We start from the raw sequence: 20,378 nt of genomic DNA, 5'->3' as shown, positions 1-20,378 counted from the left end.
ATTAACCTTTCTTTTAAAGAAAAGCAAATGTTAGTCGCTGGCTGAGCATCACATAAATATTGCTTGAAATCGGAATTCTCCTGTGCATATTTATTTTTATTTACTTCATTTACGTCCAGCTTTTCGCCATGTCGAGAACTCAAAAAGGCTTGCTCCAGAGTAAAGCCCATATGACCCTGCTCTCTGCCAGGAGCGCTTTGGATTGCAGCAAATGTCTAAAGTGCCCTTGAAAGAACGTGTCTCCACCCAGCTGTAACCACATTCACTTCCCTTCTGAATGCAGTTTCCTGGAGGGCAAAGCTAACACAAAGCCACAAAGTTGTAAAATGGCATCTGCACAGGGTGAGCATTGAGCCCCGGCCATAAACAATTACTTGCAAGCTGAAGCCATCATGCCTTCATCTGGTGCTTCTTCCAAGAACTTTGGAGCTTCTCAGTTCTTCATATCCTCACAACTACCTTGTAGCCATAGGTGATTGCTTTTTAGGATCAACTAACACACCTGGACTTGAGTTTTGGCCCCTCCAGTCCAATGTCATGTAGGATACAATCTTCAGTCACACACTCTCGCCTCCCCGATCTCACAGGGTTGTTGACACCTGGAGATCCCCTAATATCACAAATGATCTCCCGACAATCAATACTAGACTCCTTGGAGAAATGGCTACTTCGGAGGGTGGACTCTATAGCATGACCTTCTACTGAGGTCCTTCCCCTTCCCAAATCCTGCCCTCCCCCTGTTCCACCCTCCAAAATCTCCAGGTATTTCCCAACCCAAAGCTGGCTACTCTACTCCCCGCCCTTTAAATCAGGGGTAGTCAACCTGTGGTCCTCCAGAGGTCCATGGACTACAATTCCCATGGAATTCTCGTGGAAATTGTAGTCCATGGACCTCTGGAGGACCACAGGTTGACTACCCCTGCTTTAAATCACCTACTCCAGCATCCTATAGGTTTCCAAAGACTTTATCAGGTCAATTTCCCCTCTACTTCCTTTAACTAACTCTCAAAATGATTTGACTTCAGAAGCATACACAATTTTCAAGAAAATTCATTTCCTTCCTTCCTTCTTTCCTTCTTTCCTTCCTTCCTTCCTTCTTTCCTTCTTTCCTTCCTTCCTTCGTCCATATTTCTCTGTATTTTTCCAGTTTCCTCTGCCTTGTCTGTGGTTGGCCTGGGGTTCCTGCTTTCACGGGGGGGGGGGGGGGCATGGTTTGGGCACAGCTAACCACAAAAAGTGATTATAATAGGGAGTCTCACCTCCTTGCCAGTTGTACTGCATCAAAGACGGCGCTGCCGTTGACCAGAAGGGAGACATTGGAAACAGCGCCTGCGAGGAAACACTCCGCAATGCCTTGGTTTCTCCTTGGGCAGTAGCCAAAGTCATCTCCGGTTACTATAAGCTTCACATTAGCCTTGGGCATCCTTAAGCGTCAGCCCTAGCAAGAGATCAAAAAAGAGAAGACCGAAGAGCAAATCAATCCAGAGGGCTCAGAACTGCAGGAAACGACTGCTCCTGAATCAAAGCGTGAGTCAGCTCCGGTTACAGCTGTTGCTCCGGTTGTTGCCATCCAGCCTTTCGTAACCCCATGCTACGGAGCATCGCTAATGTTGGGTTTGTGTGTTCTCATAATTGCCTGGCTCACCTGGGCTGGGCCTGCCCCGTCTCCCTTGAGTTCAGTGTGAGTTTACTTTGCTGTTCAAGGAGAGAAAGGAAGGTGTGGCCACACATGCAGTTATTCAAAAGGATTACACCCAGAGCATTCTTCCCCCAGAGATTAAAAGGTCGATGGGTTCGAAATCATCCTACAACTTGTTAACTGTGTGAGAGGTTCTAAGCGGGCAGGCCTGCCAGTTTCTCGCAGGCGAGGAAGTAACGATTTCTCTGCCACCCTAACAAGCTTCATGAGGCCTGTACTGCTTCGGCAAAGTCCCTGCTCCCCCAGTTGCATGGGGGAGCAGGGATCGGCTCCAGGGTGCACGGAACAGACACAGGTAAAGGCTGAAAGGGGCTATAATTGTAGCTTTCCTTTCTTCCGAAGAGCTCAGGGTGGCATACATGGTATCCTACCTCCTCTGTTTTCTTCTTACAAAAAAAATACCCAAAACAAAACAGGAAGGCTAGGCTGACAGAGCGCTACTTCCTCACTCACCCAGCGACCTCCATGACAGATTAGAGATTCAAACCCCAGTCTAAGTACAAAGCTCTCTTAATAAGGGAACTTTTCTTATACCCTGGAAATCTTGACGGGCTCCGAGGTGCTCTTTTACAAGGTCACTGTCCAAATTGTCTCTAACAAGGACAGTTCTCACCAATGCTCTCTCATCTTACCTAACAGAAACATAAATCTGAGCTCCCGAACAGATTTTGAAAAAGTGTTAGCAAACAAAGCAACTTAGGGAAGTGGGCCTGGGAGCCCTAATTTCCCCACCAATATATTTTCCAAATCGTCTTTGGGGAATAGCTGCAATTCAAACAGGCCCAAATGTGCCAGAGTCCAGCCATCTTCTTGTCACACAATCCAGTCCCGTCCAAGTGAGAAAGGATGTGTGTCCGGTGCCTTCTGAGCTCTCAACATGAAGCCAGATTTGGGCTAAATATCACACACACACACATCCCGGTCATGTTGGCCTGAGAAAGACCCTTGCAAAGATAGCAGAGGATCCCTGCCCCTTCTCCTCTATCTGCTTGTCCTTCAGAAAACGGCTCTTCCTTTCTCAGTGACAGACATGACCAGGGGAGGAGCTTCCCTAGGTATGAGGCAAGCAAACAGGATGTGCCATGTCATGGAGTGGGGGAGGGGGGGGCTGAGCTACACCTATGGGTTTTTTTTTTTTTTTTTTGCAAACTGCTTGGGCATTCAGAAAAAAAATTAGAATGAGGAATGAATGAACCAGAGAAGGAAATAGACTAATCCAATATTCTAGTGTAGGGTGGTTTGTTTGTTTTGCTTTTTAATATATTGAGCTCTTTGTAAAGGTACTTGAAGGTATAAGGGGAAGCAGGCAGATTTAAAGTGACTGCTGATTATTAGTCTATAGAGCCATATCTCAGACGGAGCAGCAAAACAGCCGGCTGTGTGATCATAGAATCATAGAGTTGGATGGGACCTCATGGGTCATCTAGTCCAGCCCGCTGCACTATGCAGGACACTCACATCCCTATCGCTCATCCAAAGTGCCAATTTATTGAGACCCTGTAGAGTTTTCAAGGCAAGAGATGAACAGAGGTGGTTTGTCACTGCCTGCCTCAGGAAAAGAAGCCTTGGCCTTCCATCTGTCAGCCTTTCTCAACTTTTTTGCCTTTGAGAAACCCCTGGAAACATTCTTCAGGCTTCAAGAAACCCCAGAAGTGGTGCAATCGTGCAGAATACAGAAGGGACCTTGAGGGTCATCTAGTCCAAACTCCTGCACAATGCAGCAAATTCACTGCTACTCCCCCCCAAAACACACACACACACACACATATCCAATGGCCCCTGCTCTATGCCCAGAGGAAGGCAAAACCCCTCCAGGATCCCTGGGCCAATTCAGCCTGGAAGAAAATTCCTTCCTGATCCTAAAGTGGGCGCTCAGCATTATCTTGAGTATAAAAGAAAGGGTCACAAGAGCCAAACAGTGGCTCATCCCTTCCTGCCCCCTAAATCTGCCCAAATCCCTGACAAATCAGAGAATCAGCTCTGCCATCAAGCTGGCCCTGTGCCAGTTGCCCTCGTCCAATGTGATAAAGCTAAAAAGAGGGAGAACCATGTATGCCATCGTCTGCTCCAGGAAGAAAGGACAGATATTCTGTGTTCTAACAGAATTTTAGTAATTATTAAAGCATTTTAATAATAATTAAAGCCACTCCGTTCTGTTGCTGTCTCTCACATTTTTATGGGAAAGCATTCCCACTCACCTGTATTAGACTGCACCGATTTCTTCTGTGTGTGTGCTTTTTGTTGTTTCTTTTTCCCCTCCGTCTTCAGCAGGGTAATGCATGCAAGGGTCAGGCATGCAAATTAGGAGCAGAAATCAGGTGTGGGGAGTGGCTCTGAATTAAATTCTGGTTCCCGATACAGCAGTGGTTCTCAACCTGGGGGTCAAACGACCCTTTCACAGGGGTCACAGCAGGGCAAGCAGCTTGGCGGGGCCATGTTGCCATCCACACAACAGCCTTGCGGGGTAGATCGAGATAGAGGGTTTGCCTGTCTGGAGCAGCGGAAAAGAGCGAGATGGGCATGGTGGGTCAAGAGGCAGAACTGAACTGAGAAACCCCAGGAAAAAAAAAACAATTTATATACAATCCTGAACAATGGATCTTCATGCCATTGGTCAGTTTCGGTTTAATTTCTGCGAAAGAACACTTGCATAATTCCTTGGCTGGGGGTTACCACAACAGGAGGATTTATATTAAAGGGTCGCGACATTAGGAAGGTTGAGAACCACTGCAATACAGACTTTTAAAAAGATCCTAGCTGCATCATATCTAATTCCCCCCCCCCCCTCCTTCTCAGAAAGAAACATAAGATATTGACACGGAGCACAGGGCGAAGGAAGCCTCGAATGAAGCTCCCATCCCCGGGGTAAGGGCGGGGGGGGGGGGGAACCCAGGCGCTTGAACCAGACTTGCAGGCAAACCGCAGGCGCGCAGGCGAAACCTCCGCGCCCAAGAACAAAGTCAGCTCGGGAAGCGCAACGCGAGCCCTGCAAGGTGGGCACGGAGAGAGCCGGCTTCCTGGTTCCAACAAGGGGGCGGCTTCAGGGCCTGGGAAGCGAGGCGAGACCACACACCCCCCCCCCCCCCGTGCAACTTGATCCCCGTGCCTTTTGGACCCCTCCCTGCTCGCCCCGCTTCGCAGCCACATTCCAGCCGCGACGTGTTGCAGACGCCGGCCTGGACTGCCTCTCTGGCCCCGCAACATGGAAGCAGGAAGGGAAGGGAAGGGAAGCGCCGGCCACAGGAGCCCCCCACTCCACCCCTGCGCGCCATCCCCCGGCGCCCTTCCTCATGCATCGCCTTGGAAGACCTTCCCCGCGGGAGCCAAGGGCCGCCGGGGAACCGGCTCCTTCCCCGGGTTGCCAGCAAAGCTGGCGCGGCTTGGCTCAGGCCGTCGGCAGGCGCGGAGGTGCGGGGGAGGCCGCGGATCTCCGCCTGGAGGATCCCACCCACCGCCCACCCCGCGCCCCACGCGCAGGGCTCCCCTCCGCCGCGCAGAAGGCCCTTCGCGCTCACCCATCGTGGAAGAGCTCCGGGCGCACGCACAGCCGCATCCATTGCCCGGTGGCACCGCCGGCCGGGTCTGCAGCCGGGAGGGGGAGGCGGGCGCAGCGAGGCGAGACGCCGGCGCCCCCCGGTGGCTCAGAGGCGCACAAGCTCAGCGGCCGCGGGAGGGAAAGGTTAGAAATTCGGAATGACAGGCGCATGCAGTTCTCCCGGTTTGCCACTGGGGATCCCCCGGAACTGCAGCTCGTCTCCAAGCTGTGGAGATGAGTTCCCCTGGAGAAAATGGGTGCATTGGAAGGGGGACTGTGGTGCGTTGTACACCCCTACTCCCATCCCCCACGAGTTGAGCGAGCCCAGATGGGGCAGAGGAGGGAGTCCTACTGGTCAACCCTAGTTAAATACTGGTTAGCCTGTATGTATGTATTTGTTTGTTTGTTTGTTTATTGGACTTATTGCCTGCCACTCCCATAACTGACTCATACCATTGTCCGCATTAAAAGCCCCATTGAAACAATAATAGATATCCATCTGTATACAATAACAGACTCCTAAAAACTTTTTTAAAACAGTGGCGGTCTACAACCCGCTACCCCCCCTGCCCGAAATCTAGTATAGGAGTGGGAATAGATCACATAGTGGGTGGCAGTCAAATTTCTCCTGTGGAATAGTTGGGGCCAAATTTTGTGTTCATGTGCTTAGCACACGGGAAAGACAACTGAAGCCTAAGTAAAGGCGTTTTAGAGGAATTTTACCTTGCATTTTTTATAATGTACCTATCAATTATGCAATTTTAAATATTTTAAATTTTGTATTGGTTCCCTGATTATGCAATTTCTGCTGTGAAATATTTTTTTTGCCATCTGTTTTATCTGACCGCAGTGCTGTATTAAATACATTTGATTTGGGTAGAGAAAAGTAGAAGACCCAAAACTTGCTCCTCTTCTTCATAGGTGAGACGTAGAACGTAATGGGACAGAATAGATCAGGATTGTCTAGGATAGTGCCCACTTACACCTTTCCTGGAGCTCGCCAAGTGATTTTAGAAAGTGGGTGGGCCCAGTTGGAGGTTCTACCCAACATGGCTTCTGACAGGCCACTGGACATTTGATGGGCTCTAAAGGTTTCTATGCAGCTGCCGTCCCAGCTCAGGGATCTTAACGGTGCGAGTGAAGCTTAGCTGTGGCAGCCACTGCCTGGCTGGCTCTGCCTCCTGCAGCAGGGATTGTGCGGCGGCCATTTTGTGGCTGTGGCCACGCCCAATGTCAGAATTCCAAAGGTGCCTGCAGGCTCAAAAATGGCTGCAGACTCCTGCAGTAGAGTCTATTAAGATTATGATCACACACCTGGTGGGTGAGGAGGTGGCATGCAGCTCTGCCTGATGGCTGGGGCGGCGGGAATGGAATTTCCTGCAGAAGCTCTCGAGCCTGGTCCTTCATCCTGGCCCCTCATCCTGGGGTTTGGGGTCCCTGAGGAGGGCACTGAAGACCTAGTGGAGGAGCATTCAACAAACAACAACGGTGGGCATCACTATTTGTGTAGCACAAGACAGACACACAAATTCTACCAAGTATCAAATTTAATTGGCTTTTCCCACACCCAATAAAGCTTTTTTTCTATTTGTGCCTCTAGATGGCAGCATTGCACAGAAGGCCGACACTCTGCACTTGTTCCGGAGTCCTCTGGAATTTAGTTAGATCAGAGCAGTTGTGGAGAAAATAGCTCACCTGCAAAGCCTATTTTGCAAACTGCACTGTTTCTAAGTGAGTTTTGCCACTCCTTTTAGTGGATAACCGGATTTTAGGGCAGTAAGGGAAATTATGCACACACACCATATCAACAGACAAAGCTGTTTTCCACAGTACATGCCTGAAGAAACCTGAATTTCTTGCCTCATTCAATAAACCTTGGCACAATGATGGGAAGAATGCCACCTGGCTGCATACTTCTTTGTGAATGGTTTTATTTAAAAAAACAACAACAACTGGCTTTTGGAAACCCGAAAGAACACAATTGCATTGCATTCCAGCAGGCTGACTACAATTGTCCAACCTATCGATAATGAAGGCAGACCTGGCCAGCACTGAGGAGGGGGTGAGGGACACTATGCCTACGCCGAACTACCTTATGCTGTGCTCAATCAAATTGTCAGCCCCTCTAGTTTAGTGCTGTGTGTCTCGTAGCAGTTCCGGGCACCTTAAGCACAGAGAGGTTTTTCCCAGCACCTGCTGTTCAAGATCCCTGCAAACTAGGGAGGTGTGGCTTTAGACCTGTGACATGCATTTTGCCACTGACCCATAGCCAGTGAGAGATTCTTAGCTCTAGAGATTCTTAGCCCCTTTAATGCTGCAGCGCCATCCTGCAGACATCCTTACGTGCATGTCTGTCTTTGAGAAAGTAATACATTTTTCCGATATTGTGACATTGGAGAGTTTAGTAATAAGATCACCTGTAAACCTATCCCTCAGCTCTTCACGGAGTAGACCGCTGAGTAAATAATGCACTCAGTACAGCCCATAGAGCGAGATCCTCACACTGGCCACACTGCCCAGGTTCAGTGCTGTTAAGAAGAGGTTGTTGCTTTTCTGCTCTTCCGACAGCATTGTGGCACATTCATGAACCTCCTGGGGTTTCCCTGTCTTTTCTTCTCATTTCCCTACACCTGCTTGGCCACGAAGTTTTTGGGAAAGATCACAGCTAAGCTTGAATGGCTGCTGTGGAAAGGCTGGATTTTTTTTCCGGTCCTGCCCACACAGAACCCATTATCCCTCCCATGACAGCTAACATTTCTCCCGTCACTAGGGACTTCTATTAAAGTCATGAATTTAGTAACAGTTAAATAATCTATCTTTATATCACATTTGGTGAAGTCCCAACTTTCATTAAAAAAAAAAAAAAGTCTATAGCTCCTAGTGTGGTTCAGGGGCATGATGCATGGCGGGGTTAACCCCTTATGTGATTTTGCCAATCAAACCCAAGTCTCATAGACTGTTAAAAGCTCTTGGAAGAGAAAAGAGAGAATGCCCCAAGATTCATAGCAGAGAAAGGGGCCACTTGCAACTGGTGAAACTGCATGCATAGACGTTTTAAACCTCTTGGCCTAGAACGCTGCCCAGACCAGAACTGGAGCCCCAGTGACTTGTAGCCACCATTAAAATTTCCACGGGGAAGGTCTGGTTTGACCCTGAGGCTCAACTGCCTTTCACCCATTTGTGGAGCATGTTTGTTTGCTTTTCCGAAACTTGCAGCTCACAGTTCCTGCGACTGCTCTTTCTGCGAGAATTCTGCAGAGTGAATTAAGGCACAGCATTTAAGGTCAGGATTGCTGGTCCCAGGAGACTGGCTGAGGTCAGTTTGCTGACCATTGCGCCATAGTTTGAACGGAAGCCCTATGCGAATGAGCGGAATCACGTGGACAAACAAATAGAATCACCTACTTAACAATGGCAAAGGAAGATTCTTTGTGAGTCGCGGATAGTTTGTTGGCTTCTAACCATACCTTTGCGATCATGCCTTTGGACCCTCCGCTGATGTAGCTCCTTTAAAAAGTCCTTATGAAAGGAAAGGCCTGGATTCCGGCGTCTCTCTCTGGCTTTTCCACCTTCGATGAACGCTATTCTCAATATTTAAAGGAGGGGGAACACTACGGGGGGAGTAAATCCCATATTAATGTGGATGGTAGGCAACTTTGTTTTCAAGCGACATGGATCAAGGCTCTTCAGTTCTTAGAATCCTGAACTAGCCCTCTCATCATTACCAGCCCTTGTGAAAATGTAGACATGCCAAAGGACCACGAAGGAGTTCTCCATCTTCTTCATCTTCCATTTTTCAACTTCCTGGATTTGGAAGACGTTTTCTGATTTCCCCCATCTTCTGACACTTTAAAACTGTGACAATATTTTTACGTTTCACATCAACACCTGCTTTTCGCACACGCCCGCCCCCCGTGGAGCAGGTTTTTCCTCTGGGAATTACTTCAAGATCTTTGAAAGGCAGTGTGGTGCAGTGATAGCGTGGGCGATGTTTCCCCTCTCCCAACTTGCATTCTCTTCTTTCTAACCACTTTTCTGTGCGTGGGAAGAGGTAGCCGGGTGCTGTCCTTTCAGCACTATGGGGACCAACAGATATTCAGGATATCTAGCTGATGATGAGAGTTTCAAGAGGCCACAGGTAAGAAAGGGGGCGGAGCAAGGAATCATGGTCCTGGGTCAGATCAGATAATTAATTTGTGGCAGCTCAGAAAATAGTCAAATATCTAGCATTACAAGGAATGATGGCAGCTATAACTCTTCCAAAATGCAGACCACAGTTTTTCTCCTCAGTTAAAACATGTTCTAATGAACTCCTTATTTCTAGGGGTTTTTTAAAAATTAAATGATTAAGAGATGATAAAGAAACCCAAGAAAATAGCAAAGGATTCCTGTAACTATTCAGTGTCTTAATGATGTTCGGTTGAATTGTGGGATTTTTTTTTCTATTTTGTAATCCCCTTGTGTCTCGGCAAGGAGAGCAGAAAATAAATAAAGGTAAATAGATGGACACTGGGGTGAAGAAAATCCTATACACTGATGGCATTTGAGCCATCTGTGGTTATCCAGGGGAAAGAATTAGGGACTGTGGTGAATAACTCCATATGCACCAGCAATGATAAAAAAAGCCTCTAACTCCAGTTGCACCTTTAAGACCAACAAAGATTTATTCAAGGCGTGAGCTTCGATTAAATAAGCTCACGCCTTGAATAAATCTTTGTTGGTCTTAAAGGTGCCACTGGACTCTGATTTTGTTGTGCTCCTTCAGACCAACACGGCTGCCCACTTGAATCTAACTCCAGTTGGTTAACTGCTGTGCTAGCACACTTCTGAACAGGGCAGGTCCACAGAGAATAGAGCTGTCTGACTTATTTATTTAGGAAATGTAAATCCCAGCGCTCCAGAGAACTGATTGAAGTGGCTTGCAATATAAAAATACAATAATACAGCCTTTCCCATTTTTTTTTTACCACTAAGAAACCTCTGAAACATTCTTGAGGCTTCAAGAAACCCCAAAAATGGCATGATCGTGCAGAATATAGTTGGGCAGCATAGCTATGGATATGCCCACCTGGGGCCCCTCCCCTTCCCACTCTACTCCAGGCCCATCATTGGCCATGGAGGGGGGTCCTGTCAACTTGGTAAATGTAGGTAGGCAGGCAGACAGACAGACAGAATCCCAACCATTCAGGAAACCCTTCCAAGGCTGTCAAGAATCCCCAGGGTTTCATGAAATCCTGGCTGAGAAAGCCTGCAGTAATATCAAAAATATCAACATATTCTCAACGTATTAAGAAACCGGAGTATGGAAGGGGACATAGTCCAGCCCAATCCCGTCAGATATTGAAAGCTAGACAGGGTTGGTCCTTTCAGGGAAGACCATCAAAGAAGGCTTGGACAGAGGAAGACCACCTCTGCTTCTCATTTGCTTTGAAAGCCCCTTGCTGGGCTCATCGTAAGTTGGGTGCAACTTGACAGCACTTATATATGTATGTAAACAAACCAGACACATAAAATCAGTTTTAAAAAAAGGTACGTGAAGAAAAAAGCTGGTATAGGGGGGTGGGAAGCAAAAGGATACTGGAGCAAGCAGGAGGGGAGTAGAATTTACAACATCATTTGAAATAACTAACCAGTTAATTTGGGTGCAGTGTTCTAGTTGTTAAAAAAGGGATTAAAAATAAAGCCACTGGTATTGTGATGGCTTTATGTACATCAAGACAGACACATAGCCATCTGACGGAGAGAGTGATTCTGTGAAGGTTCAAGGGGGTGGCAGGTTAGAGTGCAATAGGGTTGTGAGTGTCCTGCATAGTGCAGGGGATTGGACTAGATGACCCAGGAGGTACCTTCCAACTCTATGATTCTATGATTCTATGACATTTGAATAATCTGTCCAGTTCTAGCCATTCCATCTCCAAAAGGCTATGCTAGCACTGGAGAAGGTATGGAAAAGGGCAGCCTCAATGATCGTGGGGCTGGAATACCTTTCTTACGGGATAAGGCTAAAATGTTTGAAGCTAGAGCTTGGTGGGAAAAGCAGAAAAAAATGATCCCTCGTAATATTAGAGAAAGGGATCAACAATGAAATTGATTGACTATCCTCATATAGAAAAACTAGGCCCTTTTCATAAAATGTAGAATTAACTTGCTGCCACAGCGAAAATCCCCAGTAAAATGATCTCAGACAGTGGGTGTTCAGAAAGACTTTCTCATGTGCAAGAGCCTTGAGGGCCACCGCCGCTCACTTCAGACAATACTGAGCTAAATAGAACAATGATCTGACTCTATATAAGGTGGCTTTCTCTGTTCAATCCATCCTACACACAATAAGGGCAGGGATGATGTTGCCTTGGTGTGGTTCCTACAATAAAAACAGAGCTAAAATTATTGAAAATAATTCTATTAATGTAAAAAAAGAGAGATTTTTCCTTTGTTGGTGAGATTCCCCATTTTGCTTGGTTATAGATGAGAAACCCAAGCGCCAGCTATGGAATAGGCCATGACCACTGGAGGAACATGGTGAGGCCACCTTCCCGTTGTGGATTCCGGAATCGAGACGCTGCTCCTACCTGTTTTTCGACTTCCAGTGCTTTTGAAGATGCACACAAAGGGAAGCGGAAATGGCAAGGAAGTGCCGGTTCAGAAAGCAGTCTTGCCAATGATGAATTTTCAGATTTCATGAATTTCCTAGCTGATGAGGATGTCCTGGACAGTCTACAGAACATTGTAGAAGATGCAGTCCGTAAGCTCCGGGATGTGACAACTGAAGATGGGGAACATCTCTTTGACATTGTTGAAGATTCTTGCTCGAGCCCGGAGAGCGTATCTTGGTCAGTTTCCTACAGTCATCGACATACTGATTCCAGCTCAACATATTCACAGTCTAAATACTGTACTTCCACTGGCACTGGCACTGGCACTGCCACATCCAGTTCTGATGAGGACCAGGAAAGGCAGTTCCGGAGCATGGAAAAGCAGAAGCCAGCAGGCAAAGTATGTCTTTTGGACAAGTTTGTTTCCAGACTCGCCAAACCAGAGAAGAAGAAGAAAGTGTCTGGAGGATTCCATGCAGAGGTATTTCTAAGATTCTCTTGAAGGGTTGGATCTTCCAACTGTGTGGATATTTATTTGCTTTGATCCAGCAAGTGTAATTAATCCAAGTGTGGAAATGTATTTCTGCACATATTTCTGGATCTGCAATTATCAGCTCTGGAAAAACCTGCCATGTGGAGGGGACAGAGACATTTCCCACTTATCCCATAAGGGAAAGGGTTGGGCCATTTGTTTTAAAAATGGAACACACAATTCTCATCGTTTTGCTTGCTTTTAACAATGAAATTGTATAGGAAAACCAAAGCATCTGAGAAATTACTGGAAAATCTAATATTTTCATTTTTCAGTTTTTCCATTGCCTAACATGAGCAACGCAATGGAAACAATTTGCATTGGATGTGTTGGTGGGAACAACATATACACATCACAAAATAGTTCACAAGGGAGAGAGCAGCCTAATTGACATAGCAGAATATTTTCTAGTCTGTAGTAAATAAACATTTGGTCAACACATCCAACAAAATAACAGGCCAAGCCCTACCAAAAACTAGCTGGGTCACTTGTGGAAATCAATGAGGAATCCATGGGAGGAATTCCATTTAAAATGCCTCTAAATTGGACAGATTCTATATCTCTGAAATAGGAATGCCAACCTCCAGGTAGAGATCTCCTTGGAGCAGCTGTGAACTCCAGGTGATAAAGATCTGTTCGAGCAGGAAGGGGGGGAAAAACTGATTTTGGTCCTTCTGCACAAATGTGAATGCAGATATTGTGTGGTTGCTTGTTTGTGTGAAGCTAAAACCACATAGACCATTATCCCACTTTGAAACCATTCAAAAAGTTATCAGTTAGCTTGCTTCCCTTTTTAGGTACTAATCAGATAAAAGAAGAAGAATGAGGTAGAGTCTGGAGCTGGGTCAGATTGTCAAATGATATTGCCATTGCATAATTTAAATATTTATAAATATCACCCAAAGTGGAAATTCTACAAGGATTTCAGATTTAATATTCTGTCCTGCCTGCCAGGATACCCTGTTCCCAACATCTTTCTTTAATAGTCTGGCCCATCGTTTTGCTGCTCTATACTTTCATTTTTTGTTGATATTCTTTTCTTGTTTGCAGAGACTTTCAGAATCAGGAGATACCTATTACTTCATGCAAGAACACTTCCATATTTGGGCCAAACTAGCCGAATCTTTTCATCAACTACCCAAAAAGGACTATTTCTCAAAATTTAAGAAATTGCCAAAGCAGGAATTTTCTGCAGAATCTCTTCATAAGGAAATCACAAATGTTTTGAAACGACCAACAGCAAGCAGACTTCTCCTGTATTCTGCGGGGCAAGAACCTTTCCAAGCCCTGGATTTCTTAGAAGAAAATGGAATGCTTGCAGCTCTTCAAGATATTATAAACCAAGCGGTTCAAAAAGTCCTGGATGCAACTTTGGGAGACGGTGCCCCTTTGTTTAATATGTTTGGGGATGACGGTCAATTGTCAGTGCCATGGGAGTCTTCGATGGGGGGTAGCGAAGAAGAAGAAGAGAGAGAAGGAGAAGGAGGAGGAGAAGGAGGAGGAGATGATGAAGGCTCTGGAAGTGGAGATGAAACATCTGTGGGAGACTCCAAATCAGATGATGAATCCACTCCAGGCCGGAAAAAGAAACGAAAAAAAGGAAAACGTAAAAAAAAGGCGACTGAAGCAGCAGCAGAGGAAGGGAAGGTCAAATCAAAGTACACAGCACCACCACTTCCAAAATCCAAGCGAAAATCACTTACACAAGAGGAGCCTCAACGCAAGCCCAAATATGTGCCTCCTCCACTCCCCAAAACAAAGCCAAGGCCACCACCGGAGGAACCCCCACCCAAACCAAAATACACACCACCCCCACTTCCTAAGTCAAAAAAAAAGCAAGAAGTAGTACAGACGCAATCTGAGACAAAAAAGGTACCTGATGTACTTAATTTTGAATTAATTTATGTTGTAATCTTTGATATAAAATATCAATATGCAAAAATAAACAAAAAAAAATTAACAGGGTTCTATTACAGCATAAGCTTTTGTGGACTACCACTTCATCAAATGCAGTGTAGTAGGTCCTGGCTAGCCAAATATTTATCTATGATGTATGAAAAAAGCAATATCAAAGGGACATGAAATACAGAAAGTATAATATGAAATGTAATTATGTAAAATTCAAATGTAATCAAGAAAGTATGAGGAGCATTCACTACTTTTGCTAAACTAGTTAATATCTGCAACAGCTGAAGAGTTTTACGGTGCAATTCTAAACAGTTACAGCCTCTGAAGTTAATGGGTTTATAAGGGTAGAACTCAGTTCAGAATTATGATGCAAGTAAGATAGCATCTATAAAGAGTGGGGAATCCCAAGCTCTTATTTAGACCTCCAAGAGTCAGACATGGAGCATATGTCAAACTAAGGATCAATTGTCAACAATTTCACACTAGAATCTACTTTTGTAGTTTATTTATTGAAGAATGATGATAATTGGGGAAATATATATTTTTAAAAATCTGTTCACAGTTCATCTTATCAGGTTTAACATTTGGTTACAATGATCCCTTGTTAAAATACCACACTGTCAATGAGAAATACAAATGATGTAATTAATTCAGAAAGATTTGGCAAGATGGCAATACTGTTGGCAGGGTGTAAATATGCAAAAGAGCAGAGCATCAAGTTGTTTAACAGAATGAAATGGTTTTATTAAGAAGAGAAACAAACTTTGTATAGAAAGAGGAGAAAGAGAGAGTCCTACAGTCTAACTGTTCTTCTGTCTTCATTCAGTCTGTCTGGTGTGGAGGCAAGCAGGGAGGAAGTGTGCTCAAAGGAGCAGGAAGTCACCAATCCAACTCAATATTTTGACAGCCCAAACCTAAGACCCAGCTGATGGCATGTTGCTGACACTGGTATATCACTGGTACCCTTCAATTGGTATCATATGTTCACTCAGCAGAGGTGGAAAGAATGCAAAAAAGACACATTTCCAAGAAGAAGAGTTGGTCCTTATATGCCACTTTTCTCTATCTGAAGGAGTCTCAAAGCGGCTTACAATTGCCTTCTCTTTCCTCTCCCCACAACAGACACCCTGTGAGGGAGGTGAGGCTGAGAGAGCCCTGATCTTACTTCTCGGTTAAAACAGCGTTCTCAGTGCTGCGGCAAGCCCAAGGTCACCCAGCTGGCTGCATGTGGGGGAGAAGGAAATCAAACCCAGCTCACCAGATTAGAAGTCTGCACTCCTAACCACTACAACAAGCTGGTTCTCCAAGGAGCTGAGAGCATGGTAGTTACTGGTTCTCCAAGGAGCTGAGAGCATGGTTGTGGCAAGGCCATAGCAACCTTGCCACAACCCACTAATCACAGAAGAGCATGCTGACAGCACCTCCATCGCTGTGACTCAGACTGGCAGTGGTTTTCCAGGGTCTTTCACATTCAGATCTACCTGGAAAGCCACTGCCAATCTGACCAGACAGTACTAAACTTGATGGACCAATAGTTTGATTCAGTATAAAATAGCTTCATGTGTTCAACCCACTTCTGCAGCAATTCCTAAACTTTGTTTGTCCCAGACTCCTCTTAGCACCATGGTTCAGTTTCACAGCAGTGAAGGTAAGCTGAGTTCCCTTGAATTTCTTTCCAGGTAGTATTCCGCAGATGGGTTGGAATGTGTACTAGTATCGCCATAAGCAGGCTGGCCGCTGCTGTATATTGTTGGCATGAAGGTATTGCCAGGTTCAATCCCCAGCAGAAATTCTGCATGCCAAGCACAGGCTTTAGTACTCAGCCATGGCCCTTCCCTTGCCAAACATGTATTACCAAAGGGAGGGTTTGGAAACAGGGATGAGGAACAGATCGGAGGTCTTTATTGCACATTAAATTTAGCATAATTTTTTCCTTTATTTTGAAATAATTTATATTAGAAGTTTCAATGTTATATGTGCCTATTGGATCTTATTGCTAATTTTAAGTGTATATGCTAAATTATACATATAAAGCTAAAAAGGTACAAAACTATATAATAGACTACTGGAGAGCCAGTTTGGTGTAGTGGTTAGGAGTGCAGATTTCTAATCTGGCATGCCGGGTTCGATTCTGCGCTCCCCCACATGCAGCCAGCTGGGTGACCCTGGGCTCACCACAGCACTGATAAAGCTGTTCTGACCGAGCAGTGATATCAGGCTCTCTCAGCATCACCCACCCCACAGGGTGTCTGTTGTTGGGAGTGGAAAGGGAAGGCAACTGTAAGCCGCTTTGAGCCTCCTTCGGGTAGAGAAAAACAGCCTATAAGAACCAACTCTTCTTCTTCTACTTCTACTTTAGTATGACATTTGATATTTTTGTATGTTTTATGCTTCAGGCATTCTGAAGAGAGGGCAGAATATCAGTTTAATAATCAATACATAATATAGTTTTCTGCTCAGAGAAGGTTATGAGGAAAAGCCCAGAAGTGTCTACTGATTGTTGTGTGTATCCTCTTCCAGGTGTTATTCAAATCTGCAAACTTCCTTGAATGCAATGCCATAAAGGTGATATATAAGCATATTAATGAAATAAATACCAGGAGGAAAGATGGAGTATAAATGTTTAAATACATACATAATTGCTCAGTGATTTTCTGTTTCTCTCATGGTTACTCCTTCCAGGTGTCTGTAAGACATATTATTACTGCCAAAGACATCAAGCGGGCACGCCTGCATGCTCGGCCTCTCCCGAAGCAAGCCATAATGGACTTTCTGATTGAAAACGCAGCCAAACTTCTAATATACAAGTACAACTACGAAACCCTCCTGTCCGAGAAGCTGGGTTTCATCTCTGTTCCTGTTACCAAAGTTCTCCTCGAGATTATGTTTGGCTACAAGAGAATCAAGGGCAGTGGCATACGCTTATCCTCTCAGATTAATTGGGCAAAAGTCAATGAAGAGATCTACGCACCACGCCCACCGAAGCCTAAGACTCCTAAACTCAAACCAGGTGACAAAAAGAAAGCTGGGGACAAGAAGAAGAAGAAGCTTTTCGAGAAAAAGAAGACTGGCGACATGAAGAAGAGTGTTGCTTTTAAGCCCGAAATGCCCACTGGGAAAGTGGTGGTCACTGGAATACCCACAGAGAAAAAGGAAGTCAAGGTTATCAAAATGAAAGGAAGACCAACCTCTGCTGAGCAAGGCAGCAAAAAGACAGACATTCCTGGGATGGTTCCACCCCAACGTCCCCAAGTGTTCACTGTAAAACAAGGTTCTAATGCTGAGGAAGAAGTGCCATCTCTAGATAAAGCACCAAGTCAGAGGTCTCTTTCAATCGCTGATGAAAGCCCCGCGATGTCTGTCATTTCTCAGAAGTCCCTTAACTATAAAGATAGCTCAGTAAAGCTCCCAAGTGTCCCTTTAGAATCTGAAATTCCATTGACCACCCCAAAGCAGTCAACACTTTCTCGAAGACTTAGTGATGAACTCTACGATAGCAAAAGAGGGTCTGCCACTTCTCTCTTGCCAGAGGTGGAACCGACAAATCAGCCATCCAATGAATCCTTGAAGAAAACCTCATCTTCCAGAAAGGTTAGCGTCAATGGGGAAACTAGCAGAAGGTCCTCAACAGTTCTTCCCAAAATATGAAACTTGATTGGTATAGCAAAAACAATAATAAAATATTATTTATCTAGGTTTTTTTTTTAATGTGGTGTCTTGCCCTTCTAATTTATCAAGGTGGCTAATAAGTAAAAACATCCCTTTTGCAGGCCCCGCGGAACTGTTTTTACTTTGTTATAGCTGGCCAACCCTGGTTCACTTCCAAGCTCTGGCTAGTCTGGGCAAACTAAAAATAGCTGCCTTGTGGGGGACAGTGGGGGATAATGTGAGAGGGCTGTGATACATAGATTTGCTAATGGAAAGTTGCAAATTCAATCCATGGTCAGATGTTAAGAATGGCATTTCCTACCTGAGAACTGCTTCCTTCTACGTAATGAGAACAACGATCTGACTCAGAGTAAGACAGTTCCTTACGTTTAATTACGTAAAGTCAACAAAAAAGTACACTTGCTGAAGATTATTCTTGTTCTTTTTTAAACCAAGGGACCAAGCCCTATGAAGATAGGTTGAGGGACTTGGGAATGTTCAGCCTGGAGAAAAGGAGGTTGAGAGAGGACATGATAGTCCTCTTTAAGTATTTGAAAGGTTGTCACTTGGAGGAGGGCAGGATGCTGTTCCCATTGGCTGCAGAGGAAAGGACACGTAGTAATGGGTTTAAACTACAAGTACAACGATATAGGCTAGATATCAGGAAAAACATTTTCACAGTCAGAGTAGTTCAGCAGTGGAATAGGCTGCCTAAGGAGGTGGTGAGCTCCCCCTCACTGGCAGTCGTCAAGCAAAGGTTGGATACACACTTTTCTTGGGTGCTTTAGGATGCTTTGGGCTGATTCTGCATTGAGCACGGGGTTGGACTAGATGGCCTGTCTGGCCCCTTCCAACTCTATGATTCTATGATTCTAAACAATATATAAAAACTAAAGGTAGGAGGAACCATCTTTGAAGATGCATTCCCCCTTCTCTCACACACAAGGGAATGCTTCTTCTAAGTGCCCAGCTACACAATATGCAGTCATCAAGTTTTGTATGGGTCCACCATGAGGACTTGTTGTCATAAGCATATTCCCCTTTGTGAACTCCTGATTTGGACCAGGACCTCCCGCTTTCCAGACTTGAAAAGACACTGTGAAGGTTGCTATTTGCCCTGGGTTTGTTTTTTTTAAGAGGGGGTTGCTGTCAAGATGCAGATGGTAAAAGAGACCCTGCAGGAGTTTCAAGGAAAGAAGCACATGTCACACCCATTAATTTCCTTAATGGTCTCCCATTAAAATACTAATCAAAGCTAATGCTGCTTAGCTTCTATGATCTGACAAGTCCACACTAACATGGGCTATCCAAGTCAAGTGTTACCTTTTAAGGAACCTAACGTAATCTATCTGTAAAAGTGGAGTTTCACAGGATGAGGGGGGAAGCAATTGCCACCCTGGGCCATTTCAGGTCAGGAAAATGAAGTGGGAAGACACTTAAGCTGCCTCTCCCTGTGCCCCATGATCCAGAACTAATTTGGGCTCTTGAGTACCTGGGAACTGAAATCCCTGTGGGGCTCTAGCAACACAAGTCTAATGACCCAAACATGACACTAAGACTATATCATCTAGTTGGGCTCTAACATGAAGCCTTCTGCAACAAATGCAAGTACCATCTCAAGACTTTTTTTTAAAAAAGCATTAAAACTTACCATCTTGGGTATTTTTTCCTGTCTTTCCACAATGGGAACAGTCGCCCTCTGTGAGAACAGAGCAAAGAACTGGTACTGTAATTACATACAGAGAAAACTAAATAAAGAAATGCCACAGTCAATTGGCACTGAGCAAGTGCCCTGACACAGCAACAATTAAAACACTTATGATGTGTGTGTGTTTTAAGCACAAGCAAAGAGCAATGTAAGCAGAGCCATCGTAAACTGCAGTGAAAACTTTGGGAGTTGCTGACCTCCCAGAAAGACAAACAGGTGCCAGCTAAATCTCCGTACGATTGATTTTCTACGCCTAAGCTGCCAGCCCCGACATCTGTTCTGCCCCATTTCAGAAAACCAGCGTGAGCTATTGTCATATCTAACAGGAAGGAACAGTCCTTTCTCATGAAATACAAATGCATTCTGTCAGCCTGTACCAGATTGTTTCCTTTCCCTTTCCCTTCCCCCATTTTGATTTATGCTCATTTACAAGTTTTCCAGATGGGAAGAAAAAGTGTAGCTGTCCACTAGGAGTGCTAAAGCAACTCTACAACAACACCTACCTTTCATACTAAACAATGTTTGAAAACAAAAACACACCGTAAGATAGTGACTGTGTTTTAGGCAAAAGACCTTACTGTTATACCAAACCTGGTGTTCCATATTACCATAACTGTTCTATCTCATCAGACTGGAAAATCAAACCTCTGGTGGTAGGATTATATTCCAATAAATGTGTATTTGTTTGATTTTTAAAATAAAGTCAAAACAGACTTGTATTTTTAGAAGATACTCTTCAGAGAAATAGGGGTTGC

General features: G+C 45.0%; 2 protein-coding genes across 6 annotated transcripts in view; one reads left to right on the top strand and one right to left on the bottom strand.

The window, feature by feature from the left end:
- Positions 1-19,591, bottom strand: part of YDJC (YdjC chitooligosaccharide deacetylase homolog) — a 34,262-nt gene extending 14,671 nt beyond the window's left edge. For 2 of the 5 annotated variants that reach the window (XM_077307934.1, XM_077307929.1), the window contains exons 1-2: positions 5,215-5,338; positions 1,260-1,438 (exon numbers count right to left, since the gene is read on the bottom strand). In XM_077307934.1, coding sequence (XP_077164049.1) covers positions 1,260-1,423 — 164 coding nt within the window. In that variant the 5' untranslated portion in view covers positions 1,424-1,438; positions 5,215-5,338. Of the gene's footprint in view, positions 1-1,259; positions 1,439-3,897; positions 4,191-5,214; positions 5,349-6,548; positions 6,692-19,566 lie in introns of those variants that run through there. The other 3 variants (XM_077307932.1, XM_077307930.1, XM_077307933.1) reach the window with 3 other exon arrangements.
- Positions 8,567-17,953, top strand: CCDC116 (coiled-coil domain containing 116). Its single transcript, XM_077307928.1, has 4 exons — positions 8,567-9,372; positions 11,700-12,308; positions 13,410-14,231; positions 16,950-17,953. The coding sequence occupies exons 1-4, from the start codon at positions 9,313-9,315 to the stop codon at positions 17,913-17,915; spliced, it is 2,457 nt and encodes an 818-aa protein (XP_077164043.1). The 5' UTR covers positions 8,567-9,312; the 3' UTR covers positions 17,916-17,953.
- Positions 19,592-20,378: the final 787 nt, after the last annotated feature.

The sequence above is a fragment of the Paroedura picta genome, chromosome 13 (assembly GCF_049243985.1).
Source record: "Paroedura picta isolate Pp20150507F chromosome 13, Ppicta_v3.0, whole genome shotgun sequence".
NCBI lineage: Eukaryota > Metazoa > Chordata > Lepidosauria > Squamata > Gekkonidae > Paroedura > Paroedura picta.
Note: the sequence above shows the minus strand (reverse complement) of the source record. Positions and strands in the feature narration are given on the sequence as shown.

Bases quoted from the DNA above. Each gene is read 5' to 3' on its own strand.
- CCDC116 (XM_077307928.1), top strand. From the start codon at position 9,313: ATGGGGACCAACAGATATTCAGGATATCTAGCTGATGATGAGAGTTTC. The intron at 9,373-11,699 runs GTAAGAAAGGGG...GCTTGGTTATAG, and splicing joins AGAGTTTCAAGAGGCCACAG to ATGAGAAACCCAAGCGCCAG. The intron at 12,309-13,409 runs GTATTTCTAAGA...TCTTGTTTGCAG, and splicing joins CTGGAGGATTCCATGCAGAG to AGACTTTCAGAATCAGGAGA.